Source organism: Pristiophorus japonicus, chromosome 19, assembly GCF_044704955.1.
Source record: "Pristiophorus japonicus isolate sPriJap1 chromosome 19, sPriJap1.hap1, whole genome shotgun sequence".
NCBI lineage: Eukaryota > Metazoa > Chordata > Chondrichthyes > Pristiophoridae > Pristiophorus > Pristiophorus japonicus.
Genome location: NC_091995.1, coordinates 56,450,285 through 56,469,426, shown reverse-complemented (window position 1 = coordinate 56,469,426; position 19,142 = coordinate 56,450,285). Strand labels below are relative to the sequence as shown.

General features: G+C 50.6%; 1 protein-coding gene across 1 annotated transcript in view; it reads right to left on the bottom strand.

Moving 5' to 3' along the window:
• LOC139229877 (antigen peptide transporter 1-like) overlaps positions 1–19,142 on the bottom strand; it is a 264,121-nt gene that overhangs the window by 6,092 nt on the left and 238,887 nt on the right. The window contains 1 exon segment of the mRNA XM_070861510.1: positions 9,761–9,897. Within this exon segment, the coding sequence (XP_070717611.1) occupies positions 9,761–9,897 (137 nt within the window).

Below are 19,142 nucleotides of genomic sequence, written 5' to 3'. Positions count from 1 at the left end.
GTGGGCAGCAGAGAGAGAGAGAGAGTGGGCAGCAGAGAGAGAGAGAGAGAGGGCGGCCGAGAGAGAGAGAGAGAGGGAGTGGGCGGCAGAGAGAGAGAGAGTGAGTGGGCGGCAGAGAAAGAGAGAGAGAGAGAGAGTGGGCAGCAGAGAGAGAGAGAGAGAGAGAGAGTGGGCAGCAGAGAGAGAGAGAGTGGGCAGCAGAGAGAGAGAGAGAGAGAGAGAGAGAGAGAGTGGGCGGCAGAGAGAGAGAGAGAGAGAGAGAGAGTGGGCAGCAGAGAGAGAGAGAGAGAGAGAGAGTGGGCAGCAGAGAGAGAGAGAGAGAGAGAGAGAGTGGGCAGCAGAGAGAGAGAGAGAGAGAGATTGTGGGCGGCAGAGAGAGAGAGAGAGAGAGAGAGAGAGAGAGAGAGTGGGCGGCCGAGAGAGAGAGAGAGAGGGAGTGGGCAGCAGAGAGAGAGAGAGCGAGTGGGCAGCAGAGAGAGAGAGAGAGAGAGAGAGAGAGAGAGAGAGTGGGCAGCAGAGAGAGAGAGAGAGAGAGAAGCGAGTGGGCAGCAGAGAGAGAGAGAGAGAGAGAGAGAGAGTGGGCGGTAGAGAGAGAAAGATAGTGGGCGGCAGAGAGAGAGTGAGTGGGCGGCAGAGAGAGAGAGAGAGAGCGAAAGAGAGAGAGCGAGTGGGCGGCAGAGAGAGAGAGAGAGAGAGAGAGAGAGTGGGCAGCAGAGAGAGAGAGAGAGAGAGTGGGCGGCAGAGAGAGAGAGAGAGGGCGGCCGAGAGAGAGAGAGAGAGGGAGTGGGCAGCAGAGAGAGAGAGAGAGAGAGTGGGCGGCAGAGAAAGAGAGAGAGAGAGAGTGGGCAGCAGAGAGAGAGAGAGAGAGAGAGGAGAGAGAGAGAGAGAGTGGGCAGCAGAGAGAGAGAGAGAGAGAGAGAGAGTGGGCAGCAGAGAGAGAGAGAGAGAGAGAGAGAGAGAGAGTGGGCAGCAGAGAGAGAGAGAGAGAGAGAGAGAGAGTGGGCGGCAGAGGGAGAGAGAGAGAGGAGAGAGAGAGAGAAGGCGGCAGAGAGAGGGAGAGAGTGGGCGGCAGAGAGAGAGAGATAGAGAGAGAGAGAGTGGGCGGCAGAGAGAGAGAGAGAGAGTGGCAGCAGAGAGAGAGAGAGAGAGTGGGCGGCAGAGAGAGAGGGAGAGAGAGAGAGAGAGAGAGAGAGTGGCGAGAGAGAGAGAGAGAGTGGGCGGCAGAGAGAGAGAGTGGGCGGCAGAGAGAGAGAGAGAGAGAGAGAGAGTGGGCGGCAGAGAGAGAGAGAGAGTGGCAGGCAGAGAGAGAGAGAGAGAGTGGGCGGCAGAGAGAGAGAGAGAGAGAGAGTGGGCGGCAAGAGAGAGAGAGAGAGAGAGTGGGCGGCAGAGAGAGAGAGAGAGAGAGAGTGGGCGGCAGAGAGAGAGAAAGAGAGAGAGAGAGAGAGAGAGTGGGCGGCAGAGAGAGAGAGAGAGAAGTGGGCAGCAGAGAGAGAGAGAGAGAGTGGGCGGCAGAAGAGAGAGAGAGAGTGGGCGGCAGAGAGAGAGAGAGAGAGAGTGGGCAGCAGAGAGAGAGAGAGAGTGGGCGCAGAGAGAGAGAGAGAGAGAGAGAGAGTGGGCGGCAGAGAGAGAGAGAGAGTGGGCGGCAGAGAGAGAGAGAGAGAGAGAGAGTGGGCGGCAGAGAGAGAGAGAGAGTGGGCGGCAGAGAGAGAGAGAGAGAGAGAGTGGGCGGCAGAGAGAGAGAGAGAGAGTGGGCGGCAGAGAGAGAGAGAGAGAGAGAGTGGGCGGCAGAGAGAGAGAGAGAGAGTGGGCGGCAGAGAGAGGAGGAGTGGGCGGCAAAGAGAGAGAGAGAGTGGGCAAGAGAGAGAGAGAGGAGGGGGAGTGGCCGGCAGAGAGAGAGAGCGAGAGAGAGAGAGTGGGCGGCAGAGAGAGAGAGAGAGAGAGAGTGAGAGTGGGCGGCAGAGAGAGAGAGAGAGAGAGAGAGAGAGAGAGAGAGTGGGCGGCAGAGAGAGAGAGAGAGTGGGCGGCAGAGAGAGAATGGGCGGGCGAGAGAGAGAGAGAGAGAGAGAGTGGGCGGGCGAGAGAGAGAGAGAGAGAGTGGGAGGCAGAGAGAGAGAGTGGGCGGCAGAGAGAGAGAGAGAGAGAATGGGCGGCAGAGAGAGAGAGAGAGAGAGAGAGAGAGAGAGAGAGAGAGAGAGAGACAGTGGGCGGCAGAGAGAGTGAGTGGGCGGCCGAGAGAGAGAGAGAGGGGGAGTGGCCGGCAGAGAGAGGGAGAGAGAGAGAGCGAGTGGGCGGCCGAGAGAGAGAGAGAGTGAGAGGGAGTGGGCGGCAGAGAGAGAGAGGCCGGCAGAGAGAGAGAGAGAGAGTGGGAGGCAGAGAGAGAGAGTGGGCGGCAGAGAGAGAGAGAGAGAGAATGGGCGGCAGAGAGAGAGAGAGAGAGAGAGAGAGAGACAGTGGGCGGCAGAGAGAGTGAGTGGGCGGCCGAGAGAGAGAGAGAGGGGGAGTGGCCGGCAGAGAGAGGGAGAGAGAGAGAGCGAGTGGGCGGCCGAGAGAGAGAGAGAGAGAGGGAGTGGGCGGCAGAGAGAGAGAGGCCGGCAGAGAGAGAGAGAGAGAGAGAGAGAGAGAGAGAGAGAGAGCGCGAGTGGGCGGCAGAGAGAGAGAGAGAGAGTGGGCGGCAGAGAGAGAGAGCGAGAGAGTGGGCAGCAGAGAGAGAGAGAGAGAGAGTGGGCAGCAGAGAGAGAGAGAGAGTGGGCAGCAGGGAGAGAGAGAGAGAGAGAGTGGGCGGCAGAGAGAGAGAGAGAGAGAGAGAGAGAGAGAGAGAGCGAGTGGGCAGCAGAGAGAGAGAGAGCGAGTGGGCAGCAGAGAGAGAGAGAGAGAGTGGGCGGCAGAGAGAGAGAGATAGTGGGCGGCAGAGAGAGAGAGAGTGGGCGGCAGAGAGAGAGAGCGAGAGAGAGAGAGCGAGTGGGCGGCAGAGAGAGAGGAGAGAGAGAGAGAGTGGGCAGCAGAGAGAGAGAGAGGGCGGCAGAGAGAGAGAGAGAGAGTGGGCGGCAGAGAGAGAGAGAGAGAGGGCGGCCGAGGAGAGAGAGAGAGAGGGAGTGGGCGGCAGAGAGAGAGAGAGAGTGAGTGGGCGGCAGAGAGAGAGAGAGAGTGAGTGGGCGGCAGAGAAAGAGAGAGAGAGAGAGTGGGCAGCAGAGAGAGAGAGAGAGAGAGAGAGTGGGCAGCAGAGAGAGAGAGAGAGAGAGAGAGAGTGGGCAGCAGAGAGAGAGAGAGAGAGAGAGAGAGAGAGAGTGGGCGGCAGCGAGAGAGAGAGAGAGAGAGTGGGCAGCAGAGAGAGAGAGAGAGAGAGAGAGAGTGGGCAGCAGAGAGAGAGAGAGAGAGAGAGTGGGCAGCAAGAGAGAGAGAGAGAGAGAGAGAGAGTGTGGGCGGCAGAGAGAGAGAGAGAGAGAGAGAGAGTGGGCGGCCGAGAGAGAGAGAGAGAGGGAGTGGGCAGCAGAGAGAGAGAGAGCGAGTGGGCAGCAGAGAGAGAGAGAGAGAGAGAGAGAGAGAGAGTGGGCAGCGAGAGAGAGAGAGAGAGAGAGAGAGAGAGAGAGAGAGCGAGTGGGCAGCAGAGAGAGAGAGAGAGAGAGTGTGGGCGGTAGAGAGAGAGAGATAGTGGGCGGCAGAGAGAGAGAGAGAGTGGGCGGCAGAGAGAGAGAGAGAGAGAGCGAGAGAGAGAGAGCGAGTGGGCGGCAGAGAGAGAGAGAGAGAGAGAGAGTGGGCAGCAGAGAGAGAGAGAGTGGGCAGCAGAGAGAGAGAGAGAGAGAGAGAGTGGGCGGCGAGAGAGAGAGAGAGAGGGCGGCCGAGAGAGAGAGAGAGAGGGAGTGGGCAGCAGAGAGAGAGAGAGAGAGAGAGTGGGCGGCAGAGAAAGAGAGAGAGAGAGAGAGTGGGCAGCAGAGAGAGAGAGAGAGTGGGCAGCAGAGAGAGAGAGAGAGAGAGTGGGCAGCAGAGAGAGAGAGAGAGAGAGAGAGAGTGGCGGCAGGAGAGAGAGAGAGAGAGAGAGAGAGAGAGAGAGAGAGAGAGTGGGCAGCAGAGAGAGAGAGAGAGTGGGCAGCAGAGAGAGAGAGAGAGAGAGAGAGAGTGGGCGGCAGAGAGAGAGAGAGAGAGAGAGAGAGTGGGCGGCCGAGAGAGAGAGAGAGAGGGAGTGGGCGGCAGAGAGAGAGAGAGAGAGTGTGGGCGGCAGAGAGAGAGAGAGAGAGAGTGGGCGGCATAGAGAGAGAGAGTGGGCGGCAGAGAGAGAGAGAGTGGGCGGCAGAGAGAGAGAGAGAGAGAGAGAGCGAGTGGGCAGCAGAGAGAGAGAGCGAGAGTGGGAAGCAGAGAGAGAGAGAGAGAGAGTGGGCGAGAGAGAGAGTGGGCAGCAGAGAGAGAGAGAGAGAGTGGGCAGCCAGAGAGAGAGAGAGAGTGGGCGGCAGAGAGAGAGAGAGAGAGAGAGAGAGAGAGAGTGGGCGGCAGAGAGAGAGAGTGGGCGGCAGAGAGAGAGAGTGGGCGGCAGGAGAGAGAGTGGGCGGCAGAGAGAGAGAGTGGGCGGCAGAGGAGAGAGTGGGCGGCAGAGAGAGAGAGAGAGAGAGAGAGAGAGAGAGAGTGGGCGGGCGAGAGAGAGAGAGAGAGAGAGTGGGCGGGCGAGAGAGAGAGAGAGAGAGAGAGGGCGGCAGAGAGAGAGAGAGTGGGCAGCAGAGAGAGAGAGAGTGGGCAGCAGAGAGAGAGAGAGAGAGAGAGAGAGAGAGAGAGAGAGTGGGCGGCAGAGAGAGAGAGATAGAGAGAGAGAGAGAGTGGGCGGCAGAGAGAGAGAGAGAGAGAGAGAGTGGCGGCAGAGAGAGAGAGAGAGTGGCGGCAGAGAGAGAGAGAGAGAGAGAGAGAGAGAGTGGGCGGGAGAGAGAGGGCGGCAGAGAGTGTGAGAGAGTGGGCGGCAGAGAGAGGGCGGCAGAGAGAGAGAGAGAGTGGGCGGGCGAGAGAGGGAGAGTGTGGGTGAGAGAGGGGGTGAAAGAGAGAGAGGGTGGGAGAGAGAGACAGACAGAGAGATAGAGACACAGAATGTGTGTGAGACACAAAGCGAGATATAGAGAGAGACAAAGTTTGTGAGAGAGAGACAGAGACACCGAGAGAGAGAGAGAGAGACAGACAGAGACTGAGAAAGAGAACGTGTGAGAGAGAGTGTGAGCGAGAGAGATAGAGAGAGAGAACATAAGAATTTGGAGCAGGAGTAGGCCATTTGACCCTTCGAGCCTGCTCCACCATTTAACAAGTTCATGGCTGATCTGATCATGGACTCAGCTCCACTTCCCCGCCTGCTCCCCATAATCCTTCACTCCCTTATTGCTCAAAAACCTATCTATCTCCACCTTAAATATATTCAACAACCCAGCCTCCACAGCTCTCTGGGGCATAGAATTCCCCAGATGTATGACTCTCAGAGAAGAAATTCCTCCTCATCTGAGTTTTATATGAGGAGTCACTTATTCTTAAACTATGCCTCCTAGTTCTGGATTCCCCCACATGAAAATATCCTCTCTGCATCCACCTTGTCGAGCCCCCTCTGTATCTTATACATTTCAATAAAATCACCTCTCATTCTTCTGAACTCCAATGAGTATAGGCCCAACCTGCTCATCCTTGTTTCATACGTCAACCTCCTCATCTCCAGAATCAACCTAGTGAACCCTCTCTGAACTGCCTCCAGTGCAAGTATATCCTTCCTTAAATAAAGTGAGCAACACTGTACGCAGTACTCCAGGTGTGGCCTCAGCTATATCCTGTACAGTTGTAGCAGGACTTCCCTACTGTTATACTCCATCCCGCTTGCAAAATTCCATTTGCCTTCCTGATTACTTGCTGTACCAGATACTAACCGTTTGTGTTTCATGTACAAGGACTCCCAGGTCCCTCTGTACTGCAGCACTTTGTAGTTCTTTCCATTTAAATGATAATTTGCTTTAGTTTGTTTCCTGCCAAAATGGATAACCTCACAATTTCCCACATTATACTCCATCTGCCAAATGTTTGTGCACTCACTGAGCCTGTCTATATCCCTTTGTGTCCTCACAACTTGCTTTCTGACCCTCATCATCATCATAGGCAGTCCCTCAGAATCGAGGAAGACTTACTTCCACTCTTAAAATGGGTCCTTAGGTGACTGAACAGTCCAATACGTGAACCACAGTCCCTGCCACAGGTGGAGCAGACAGTCGTTGAGGGTAAGGGAGGGTGGGACTGGTTTGCCACTGGCTCTTTCCGCTGCCTGCGTTAGATTTCTGCATGCTCTCGGCGATGAGACTCGAGGCGCTCAGCGCCCTCCCGGATGCACTTCCTCCACTTAGGGCGGTCTTTGGCCAGGGACTCCCAGGTGTCGGTGGGGATGTTGCACTTTATCAGGGAGGCTTCGAGGGTGTCCTTGTAGCGTTTCCGCTGTCCACCTTTGGCTCGTTTGCCGTGTAGGAATTCCGAGTAGAGCGCTTGCTTTGGGAGTCTCGTGTCTGGCATGTGAACAATGTGGCCTGCCCAGCGGAGCCGATCAAGTGTCAGTGCTTCAATGCTGGGGATGTTGGCCTGGATGAGGACGCTAATGTTGGTCCGTCTGTCCTCCCAGGGGATTTGTAAGATCTTGCGGAGACATCATTGGTAGTATTACTCCAGTGACTTGAGGTGTCTACTGTACATGGTCCATGTCTCTGAGCCATACAGGAGGGCGAGTATTACTACAGCCCTGTAGACCATGAGCTTGGTGGTAGATTTGAGAGGCTGGTCTTCAAATACTGTTTTCCTCATGCGGCCTAAGGCTGCACTGGCGCACTGGAGGCAATGTTGAATCTCATTGTCAAAGTCTGCTGTTGATAAGAGGCTCCCGAGGTATGGGACGTGGTCCACATTGTCCAGGGCCGCGCCGTGGATCTTGATGACTGGGAGGCAGTGCTGTGCTGCGAGGACAGGCTGGTGGAGGAACTTTGTCTTACAGATGTTTAGCGTAAGACCCATGCTTTCGTACGCCTCAGTAAATATGTCGACTCTGTCCCACCCATCTTTGTATCATCAGCAAACTTGGCTAGATTACTCTCGGTCCCTTCGTCCAAGTCATTAATATAGATTGTAACTAGTTGAGGCCCCAGCACCGATCCGAGACACCCCGCTAGTTACCATTTGCCAACTGGAAAATGACCCACTTATCCCCACTCTCTGTTTTCTGTTAGTTAGTCAATTTTCTATCTGTGCTAATATATTACCCCCAACCCCGTGAGCTCTTATCTTGTGCAGTAATCTTTTAAATAGGGGTTTGTGTTTTTCCAATCCACTGGGAGCTCCTCAGAATCCAGGGAATTTTGGTAGATAACAACCAATGCATCCACTATCTCTGCAGCCACTTCTTTTAGGACCCTAGGATGCAGTCTTAGTAAGTATCTTTTGAATGGCGGAGCAGGCTCGAGGGGTCAAATGATCTACTACTGCTCCTATTGTGTTCTTGAGAGAGAGAGACAGAGTGTGTGTAAGTTAGAGTGAGAGAAAGAGAGAGAGAGTGAGTGGTTGGGTGAGAGAGACAGAGTGTGTGTAAGTTAGAGTGAGAGAAAGAGAGAGAGAGTGAGTGGTTGGGTGAGAGAGACAGAGTGTGTGTAAGTTAGAGTGAGAGAGAGAGAGAGAGAGTGAGTGGTTGGGTGAGAGAGACAGAGTGTGTGTAAGTTAGAGTGAGAGAGAGAGAGAGTGAGTGGTTGGGTGAGAGAGACAGAGTGTGTGTAAGTTAGAGTGAGTGAGAGAGAGAGAGAGAGAGAGAGAGAGAGAGTGTGAGTGGTTGGGTGAGAGAGACAGAGTGTGTGTAAGTTAGAGTGAGAGAGAAAGAGAGTGAGAGAGAGAGTGAGTGGTTGGGTGAGAGAGACAGAGTGTGTGTAAGTTAGAGTGAGAGAGAGAGAGAGAGAGAGAGAGTGAGTGGTTGGGTGAGAGAGACAGAGTGTGTGTAAGTTAGAGTGAGAGAGAGAGAGAGAGTGAGTGGTTGGGTGAGAGAGACAGAGTGTGTGTAAGTTAGAGTGAGTGTGTGATAGAGAGACAGAAAGACAGATAAAACAAGAAAGATTTGCATTTTTATAGCGCCTTTCATGACCTCAGGCCATACCAAAAAAAGGGAAGCTTATGAAGATACCGAGGCTCAACACTGCAGAAACCCTAGAGGAGTATAGAAAGTGCAAGAATGAAATTAAAAAGGAAATCAGGAAAGCAAAGAGAGAGCATGAAGGTTGGCAAGTAAAATCTCTGTGTCCCCAATATCAGGAGTGATGGTGACCCCAGTACTCACTGTGTGTTCACTCCCCCAGTCCCCAATATCAGGAGTGACGGTGACCCCAGTACTCACTGTGTGTTCACTCCCCCAGTCCCCAATATCAGGAGTGATGGTGACCCCAGTACTCACTGTGTTTTCACTCCCCTTGTCCCCAATATCAGGAGTGACGGTGACCCCAGTACTCACTGTGTGTTCACTCCCCCAAGTCCCCAATATCAGGAATGACGGTGACCCCAGTATTCACTGTGTTCACTCCCCCTGTCCCCAATATCAGGAGTGACGGTGACCCCAGTACTCACGGTGTGTTCACTCCCCCTGTCCCCAATATCAGGAGTGACGGTGACCCCAGTACTCACTGTGTGTTCACTCTGTGTCCCCAATATCAGGAGTGACGGTGACCCTAGTACTCACTGTGTGTTCACTCCCCCTGTCCCCAATACTCACTGTGTGCTCACTCCCCTTGTCCCCAATATCAGGAGTGACGGTGACCTCAGTACTCACTGTGTGTTCACTCGCTGTGTCCCCAATATTAGGAATGACAGTGACCCCAGTACTCACTGTGTGTTCACTCGCTGTGTCCCCAATATCTGGAGTGATGGTGACCCCAGTACTCACTGTGTGTTCACTCGCTGTGTCCCCAATATCAGGAGTGATGGTGACCCCAGTACTCACTGTGTGTTCACTCGCTGTGTCCCCAATATTAGGAATGACAGTGACCCCAGTACTCACGGTGTGTTCACTCGCTGTGTCCCCAATATTAGGAATGACAGTGACCCCAGTACTCACTGTGTGTTCACTCTCTGTGTCCCCAATATCTGGAGTGATGGTGACCCCAGTACTCACTGTGTGTTCACTCGCTGTGTCCCCAATATTAGGAATGACAGTGACCCCAGTACTCACTGTGTGTTCACTCTCTGTGTCCCCAATATCTGGAGTGATGGTGACCCCAGTACTCACTGTGTGTTCACTCGCTGTGTCCCCAATATCTGGAGTGATGGTGACCCCAGTACTCACTGTGTGTTCACTCGCTGTGTCCCCAATATTAGGAATGACAGTGACCCCAGTACTCACTGTGTGTTCACTCGCTGTGTCCCCAATATCTGGAGTGATGGTGACCCCAGTACTCACTGTGTGTTCACTCGCTGTGTCCCCAATATCTGGAGTGATGGTGACCCCAGTACTCACTGTGTGTTCACTCGCTGTGTCCCCAATATCTGGAGTGATGGTGACCCCAGTACTCACTGTGTGTTCACTCTCTGTGTCCCCAATATCTGGAGTGATGGTGACCCCAGTACTCACGGTGTGTTCACTCTCTGTGTCCCCAATATCTGGAGTGATGGTGACCCCAGTACTCACTGTGTGTTCACTCTCTGTGTCCCCAATATCTGGAGTGATGGTGACCCCAGTACTCACTGTGTGTTCACTCGCTGTGTCCCCAATATCTGGAGTGATGGTGACCCCAGTACTCACGGTGTGTTCACTCTCTGTGTCCAGGCAGCTGGTGGCATCGTCCAGGATGAGGACCCGGGGATCACGGATCAGAGCGCGTGCAATCGCCACTCGCTGCTTCTGCCCCCCCGAGAGCTGGCCGCCCTTCTCACCGGCATCTGGGGAGTGAGGGAGAGAGGCAGGTCAGAGGGGCTGAGGGAGAGGCAGGTCAGAGGGGCTGAGGGAGACCAGATTCACACAGAGTGCTGTATGCAAGGGGATCATTATATCACTGAACAACCAGCATTGAGAGGCTCTGGGAATAGGTCACAAAATGTAGAGCACACTCATAGAATCACAGAAATTTACAGCATGCAAGGAGGTCAATTCGGACCATCGTGTATGCGCTAATCATCATAGAGCTATCCAGCCTAAACCCACTTTCCAGCTCTAGATCCGTAACTCTGCAAGTTACGGCACTTCAGGTGCACATCCAAGTACTTTTTAAATGTGGTGAGGGGTTCTGCCTCTAACACCCTTTCAGGCAGTGAGTTCCAAAGCCCCAAAAGAAATTTCCCCTGAAATCCTCTCTAAACCTTCTACAATTCACTTTAAGTCTTTGCCCCCTGGTTGTTGACCCCTCTGCTAAGGGAAATAGGCCCTTTCTATCCACTATATCTAGGCCCCTCATAATTTTATACACCTCAATGAGGTCTCCCCTCAGCCTCCTCTGTTCCAAAGAAAACAACCCCAGCCTATCCAATCTTTCCTCATAGCTAAAATTCCCCAGTCCAGGCAACATCCTGGTAAATCTCCTGGGTACCCTCTTTAATGTAATCACATCTTTCCTGTAATGCAGTGACCAGAACTGCACGCAGTACTCTAGCTGTGGCCTAACTAATGTTTTATACAGTTCAAGCATAACCTCCCTGCTCTTGTATTCTATGCCTCGGCTAATAAAGACAAGTATTCCGTATGTCTTCTTAACCACCTTAACTATCTGGCCTGCTACCTTCAGGGATCTGTGGACCTGCACTCCAAGGTCCCTTTGTTCCTCTACACTTCTCAGTGTCCTACCATTTAATGTATATTTCCTTAGCTTGTTAGACCTTCCCACATGCTTTACCTCACACTTCTCCAGATTAAATTCCATTTGCCACTGTTCTGCCCACCTGAACTGTTGATTGATATCTTCCTGCAGTCCACAGCTTTCTTCTTCATCATTAACCACACAGCCGATTTTAGTATAATCTGCAAACTTCTTAATCATACGCCCAACATTCAAGTCTAAATCATTGCTTTAAACCACAAAAAGCAAGGTACCCAGTACTGAGCCCTGTGGAACCCCACTGGGAACATCCTTCCAGTCACAAAAATATCCATCATCCTTTGCTTCCTGCCTCTATGGGCTTTTACTTTCGTGACCAGCCTGCCATGTGGGACCTTATAAAAAGCCTTGCTAAAATCCATATACACTACATCATACGCACTGATGTGACCACCTCAAAAAATTCTATCAAATTAATCAGACACGAATGCATCAGAAAGTAGGGTCAGAATAAAGAAAAATGGTAAAAAGACAAAATTAAAAGCTCTTTATCTGAATGCACACAGCATTCGTAATAAGATAGATGAGCTGACGGCACAAATAGAAATAAACGGGTATGATCTGATTGCCATCTGGTTGCAAGGTGACCAAGGCTGGGAACTGAATATTCAGGGGTATTTGCCATTTCGTAAGGATAGGCAGAAAGGAAAAGGAGGTGGGGTAGCTCTGTTAATAAAGGACGAGATCAGTGTAGTAGTGAGAAATTATCTTGGTTTGGAAGATCACAATGTAGAATCAGTTTGGGTGGAGATAAGAAATAATAAGGGAAATAAGTCACTGGTGGGAGTGGTCTTACAGGCCCCCAAACAGTAGCTGCACTGTAGCACAGAGTATAAATCAAGAAATAATGGAGGCTTGTAAGAAAGGTACGGCAATAATCATGGGTGATTTTAATCCTCATATTGATTGGACAAATCAAATTGGCAAAGGCAACCTTGAGGAAGAGTTCATAGAGTGTGTGCGGGATGGTTTCTTGGAACAATACGTTGTGGAACCAACCAGGGAGCAGGCTATTTTAGATCTGGTAATGTGCAACGAGTCTGGATTAATTCATGATCTTGTAGTGAAGGATCCTTTTGGGAAAAGTGATCATAACATGGGAAAATTTCAAATTCAGTTTGAGGGTGAGAAAGCTAGGTCTCAAACTAGTGTCCTGAACTTAAATAAAAGGTAATTACAAAGGTATGAAGGCAAGGTTGGCTAAAGTGGACTGAGGAAATAGATCAAAGGAAAAGATGGTAGATAAGCAGTGACAAACATTTAAGGAGATATTTCATAACTCTCAGCAAAACATATATTCCAGTGAGAAAGACAGACTCTGAGAGAAGGATGAACCATCCGTGGCTAACTAAGGAGGTAAAGGATGGGATCAAATTGAAAACAAAGGCATACTCAATGTTGCAAAGAATAGTGGAAGGACAGAGGATTAGGAAATTTTTAAGAGACCAGCAAAGGACGACTAAAAAATGATAAAGAGGGAGAAGATAGTTTATGAGAGTAAACTATCAAGAAATATAAAAACAGACAGTAAGAGCTTCTACAAGTATATAAAAAGGAAGCGAGTACCTAAAGTAAACGTTGGTCCCTTAGAGGATGAGACTGGAGAATTAATAATGGGGAATAGAGAAATGGCTTTGAACAAATATTTTGTATCAGTCTTCACGGTAGAAGACACTAAAAGCATCCCAAAAATTGATAATGAAGGGCCTATAGGGAGGGGGGAACTTAAAACAATCATTATCACTAATGAAAACGTACTAGGCAATCTAATGGCACTAAAGGTGGACAAGTTCCCTGGGCCTGATGGCTTGCATCCTATGATCTTAAAAGAAGTGGCTGCAGAGATAGTGAATGCCTTGGTTGTAATTTACCAAAATGCTCTGCATTCTGGAGAGGTCCCAGCGGACTGGAAAACCGCAAATGTAACGCCCCTATTTAAGAAAGGAGGCAGACAGAAAGCAGGAAACTATAGACCAGTTAGTCTAACATCTGTCATTGGAAAAATGCTGGAGTCCATTATTAAGGAAGCAGTAGCGGGACATTTAGAAAAGTATAACACAGTCAAGCAGAGTCAGCATGGTTTTATGAAAGGGAAATCATGTTTGACAAATTTGCTCGTGTTCTGGAGGTAACGAGCAGAGTGGATGAAAAGGGAACCAGTAGATGTTGTGTATTTGGATTTCCAGAAAGCATTCGATAAGCTGCCACATAAAAGGTTACTGCATAAGATAAAAACTCATGGGGTTAGGGGTAATATATTAGCATGGATAGAGGATTGGCAAACTAACAGAAAACAGAGTCGGGATAAAGGGTCATTTTCCGGTTGGCAAACTGTAAGTAGTGGGGTGCCACAGGGGTCAGTGCTGGGGCCTCAACTATTTACAATCTAATCTATATTAATGATTTGGTGAAGGGACCAAGTGTAATGTAGTCAAATTTGCTGATGATACAAAGATAGGTGGGAAAGCAAGTTGTGAGGAGGATGTAAAGAATCTGCAAAGGGATATAGACAGGCTAAGTGAGTGGGCAAAAATTTGGCAGGAAGTATAATGTGGGAAAATGGGAGGTTATACAATTTGGTAGGAAGAATAAAAAAAGCAAATTATTATTTAAATGGGGAGAGATTACAAAATGCTGCGGTATAGAGGGATCTGGGGGTTCTTGTACATGAAACTCAGGTACATCAAGTAATTAGGAAAGTAAATGGAATGTTGGCCTTTATTGCAAGGGGGATAGAGTATAAAAGTAGGGAAGTCCTGCTCCAACTGTACATTGGTGAGACCACACCTGGAATACTGAGTACAGTATTGGTCTCCTTATTTAAGAAGGGATACACTTGCATTGGAGGCAGTTCAGAGAAGGTTCACGAAATTGATTCCTGAGATGAAGAGGTTGTCATATGAAGAAAGGTTGAGCAAGTTGGGCCTATACTCATTGGAGTTTAGAAGACTGAGAGGTGACCTTATTATGTATAAGATTCTGAGGGGGCTTGACAGGATAGATGCAGAGAGGATGTTTCCCCTCGTGGGGGAATCTAGAACTAGGGGGCATAGTCTCAGAATAAGGGCTTGCTCATTTAAAACAAATTTCTTCTCTCACAGGGTCATGGATGTTTGGAATTCTCTACTTTAGAGAGCTGTGGAGGCGGGGTCATTGAATATATTTAGGGTGGAGATAGATTTATGAAGGATAAGGGAGTCAAGGGTTATGGGGAGCAGGCAGGGAAGTGGAGTTGAGGCCAGGATCAGATCAGCCATGATCTTATTGAATGGTGGAGCAGGATCGAGGGGCCAGATGGCCTATTCCTGCTCTTATTTATTCTGTTCTTATTATGTTATTTAAATGCATGCTGACTGTCCTTGATTAATCCATGTCCTTCTAAATGAAGATAGTGGACGGAATCCTCATTGCGACTCTGGGAGGAGCTCGGAACTCCTATACAGCGAGCGAGCCCCAGGTGGCAGAGGAAATGTTTCAAGGACACCCTCAAAACCTTGATAAAGTGCAACATCCCCACTGGCACCTGGGAATCCCTGGCCAAAGACCGCCCAAAATGGAGTAAGAGCATCCGGGAGGGTACTGAGCACCTCGAGTCTCGTCGTCGAGAGAATGCAGAAAGCAAGCGCAGGCAGCGGAAGGAGTGTGCGGCAAACCAGACTCCCCACCACCCTTTCCTTCAACCACTGTCTGCCCCACCTGTGAAAGAGACTGTGATTCCCTATTGGACAGTTCAGTCACCTGAGAACTCACTTTTAGAGTGGAAGCAAGTCTTACTCGATTCCGAGGGACTGCCGATGATGATGATGAAATGAAGATTTAACCTGTTCCGCAGAATTTTTTCCAATAATTTTCTCACCACTGAGGTTAGACTGACTGGCCTGTAGTTACTCTGTTTCTCCCTTATTAAACAAAGGTACCATGTTAGCAGTCCTCAAGCACCACACCTGTAGCCAGAGAGGTTTGGAAAATGATGGTCAGAGCCTCTGCTATTTCCTCTTGTGTTTCTCTTAACAGCCTGGGATATATTTCATCCGAGCCTAGGGATTTATCCACTTTCAAAGCTGCTAAACACCTAAATACTTCCTCTCTCACTATGTTTATTTCATCTAATATTTCACACTCCTCCTCCGATTGCAAAGTCTGCATCGCCCCTCTCCTGTGTGAAAACAGATGCACAGTATTCATTACAAATCATACCCATGTCTTCTGCCTCCACACACAGATTTACCTTTATGGTCTCTAATAGGCCCTACCCTTTCTTTAGTTATCCTCTTGCTCTTAATGTATTTATAAAACATCTTTAGGTTTTCCTTGATTTTACTTGCCAAAATGTTTTTATGCACTCTCTCTGCTTTCCTAATTTCCTTTTTAATTGCACCCCTGCACTTTCTATACTCCTCTAGAGATTATGCAGTATTCACAGAAATATAGAAATTTACAGAACGGAAGGAGGCCATTTCTGCCCATCGTGTCCACGCCGGCTGACCAAGAGCTATCCAGCCTAATCCTACTTTCCAGCTCTTGGTCTGTAGCCCTGCAGGTTACGGCACTTCAGATGCATATCCGAGTATTTTCTAAATGTGGCGAGGGTTTCTGCCTCTACCACCCTTTCAGGCCGTGAGTTCCAGACCTCCACCACCCTGTGGGTGAAGAAATTTCCCCTCAAAACTCCTCAACACCTCCCCGCAATTACTTCAAATCTGTGCCCCCTGGTTGTTGACCCCTCTGCCAAGGGGAACAGGTCCTTCCTATCCACTATATCCAGGCCCCTCATAATTTTATACACCTCAATCAGGTCTCCCCTCAGCCTCCTCTGTTCCAAAGAAAACAGACCCAATTTTTCCTCATAGCCAAAATTCTCCAGTCCAGGCAACATTCTTATCTGTACCCTCGGTCTCTGTCATAAGCCTCCCTTTTGTTTTTTATCCTACCCTGTGTGTCCTTTGACATCCAGGGGGTTCTAGATTTGTTTGTCCCACCCTTTTTCTTTAAGGGAACATACTTGCTCTGAACCCTCCGGATCTCCTCCTTGAATGCCTCCCACTGCTCTGACAGAACGGTGATTTACCATCAAGTAGCTGTTTCCAGTCCATTTTGGCTAAATCACCTCTGAGCTTAGCAAGATTGGCTTTTCCCCAATTGAGAACTTTTATTCCTGGTCTATCCTTGTCCTTTTCCCTAACTACCCTAAATATCAGTGAATTATGATCACTAGCACCAAAGTGCTCCCCACTGATACCCCTTCCACCTGCCCAGCTTCATTCCCTAAAACTAAGTCCCGAACTGCCCCCTCCCTTGGGTTTGCTACATACTGACTAAAAAAGTTCTCCTGAATGAATACATTTTAGGAATTCCACACCATCTATACCTTGCACACTAATTTTATCCCAGTTAATATTAGGGCAGTTGAAATCCCCGATTATTACTGCCCTATAGTTTTTCAACTTCTCCGAAATTTGCCAACATATTTGCTCTTCTATCTCCCTCTGACTGTTAGGGGTCAGCAGTGTGATCGCCCCTTTTTTGTTCTTCAATTCAACCCATATGGCCCCATCTGATGATCCTTCCAACAGATCATCCCTCCTCACAGCTGTAATTGTTTCCTTAATCAATACTGCAATCCCCCCTCTCTATCCCGTCTGAAAACCCTGCAACCAGGAATGTTGAGCTGCCATACCTGCCCTTCTTTCAGCCAGGTCTCAGTAATAACTATAATATTGTACTCCCAAGTGTCTACCTGTGCTCTCAGCTCATCTGCCTTATTCCCTATCCTCCTTGCATTGAAGTATATACCACTTAGCACTGCCAAACTCCATTGTTGTCTATTTTCCTGCCCTTGTTTCCTGTCTTCAAATTCACTTTCTACCTTTCTGCTGCCCAATTCCAGCTTTGCTTCTCTCCCCACTGACTCTATTCTCGGGTTCCCATCCCCCTGCCAAGCTAGTTTAAACCCACCCCAACAGCACTAGCAACCCCCTCCCCACCGCTCTCCAGTGAGGATACTGGTCCCGGCTCTGTTGAGGTACAACCCTTGCAGGTCCCACCTCCCCCAGAAACTGTCCCAATGCCTCAGGAATCTAAAGCCTTCCCTCTTGCACCAAGCATTTATCTGCTCTATCCTCCACTTTCTGTACTCAGTAGCACGTGGCACCGGGAGTAATCCGGAGATTAGTACCATTGAGGTCCTGCTTTTTAATCTCTCTTCTAGCTCCCTAAAATCTGCCTGTAGGACCTCATCCCTCTTTCTACCTATGTCATTGGTACCGATATGGACCACGACCTCTGGCTGTTCACCCTCTCCCCCCAGAATGCCCTGCAGCCGTTCAGTGACATCCTTGACCCTGACACCAGTGAGGCAACATACCATCCTGGAGTCACGCCTGCAGCCGCAGAAATGCCTGTCTGCTCCCCTGACTATCGAATCCCCCATCACTATAACTTTTCCATTCTTCTGCCTCCCCGTGCATCTGAGCCACCCGTGGTGCGGTGGACTCGATGCAATCTCTCCCCCCTCTCCGTGTTCAGTGCAATCTCTCCCCCCTCTCCGTGTTCAGTGCAATCTCTCCCCCCTCTCCGTGTTCAGTGCAATCTCTCCCCCCTCTCCGTGTTCAGTGCAATCTCTCCCCCCTCTCCGTGTTCAGTGCAATCTCTCCCCCCTCTCCGTGTTCAGTGCAATCTCTCCCCCCTCTCCGTGTTCAGTGCAATCTCTCCCCCCTCTCCGTGTTCAGTGCAATCTCTCCCCCCTCTCCGTGTTCAGTGCAATCTCTCCCCCTTCTCCGTGTTCAGTGCAATCTCTCCCCCCTCTCCGTGTTCAGTGCAATCTCTCCCCCATCTCCGTGTTCAGGACAATCTCTCCCCTCAGAAGATTGTGGGTTCAAGTCCCACTTGACACTTGAGTTACATATTTAGGCTAACACTCCAGTGCAGTGCTGAGGGAGTGCTGCACTGTGGAGGAGCCGTCTTTCGGATGAGACGGTAAATTGAGCTCCCAACTGCTCTCTCAGGTGAATTAAAAGATGCCATGGCACTATTTCGAAGAAGAGCAGGTGAGTTATCCCCAGTGTCCTGGCCAATATTTATCGCTCAATCAGCATAACAAAAACAGATTATCTGGTCATTATCACATTGCTGTTTGTGGGAGCTTGCTGTGCACAAATTGGCTGCTACGTTTCCCACATTACAACAGTGACTACACTCCAAAAGTACTTAATTGGCTGTAAAGCGCTTTGACACCTCCAGTGGTAGGGAAAGGCACAATACAAATGCAAGTCTTTCTTTTACGCCCCCCCGCTCTCCATCTGTACTGTACCCCTCACTGTCCCTCACCTGTACTGTACCCCCTCACCTGTACTGTACCCCCTCACTGCCCCTCACCTGTACTGTACCCCTCACTGCTCCTCACCTGTACTGTACCCCCTCACCTGTACTGTACTCCCTCACTGCCCCTCACCTGTACTGTGCCCCTCACTGCCCCTCACATGTACTGTGCCCCTCACTGTACCTCACCTGTACTGTACCCCTCACTACCCCTCACCTGTACTGTACCCCTCACTGCCCCTCACCTGTACTGTCCCGCTCACTGCTCCTCACCTGTACTGTACCCCTCACCTGTACTGTGCCCCTCACCTGTACTGTGCCCCTCACCTGTACTGTGCCCCTCACCTGTACTGTACCCCTCACTGCCCTCACCTGTACTGAACCCCCTCACTGCCCCTCACTTGTACTGTACCCCTCACTGCTCCTCACCTGTACTGTACCCCTCACTGCCCCTCACCTGTACTGTACCCCCTCACTGCCCCTCACCTGTACTGTACCCATCACTGCTCCTCACCTGTACTGTGCCCCTCACCTGTACTGTACCCCTCACTGCCCCTTACCTGTACTGTACCCCTCACTGCCCCTCACCTGTACTGTACCCCCTCACTTTTACTGTACCCCCTCACTGCTCCTCACCTGTACTGTACCCCCTCACTGCTCCTCACCTGTACTGTACCCCTCACTGCCCCTCACCAGTACTGTACCCCACACTGCCCCTCACCTGTACTGTACCCCTCACTGCTCCTCACCTGTAATGTACCCCTCACTTGTACTGTACCCCCTCACTGCTCCTCACTTGTACTGTAGCCCCTCACTGCTCCTCACCTGTACTGTACACCTCACTGCCCCTCACCCGTACTGTACCCCCTCACTGCTCCTCACTTGTACTGTAGCCCCTCACTGCTCCTCACCTGTACTGTACCCCGTCACTGCTCCTCACCTGTACTGTGCCCCTCACTTGTACTGTACCCCTCACTGCCCGATACCTGTACTGTACCC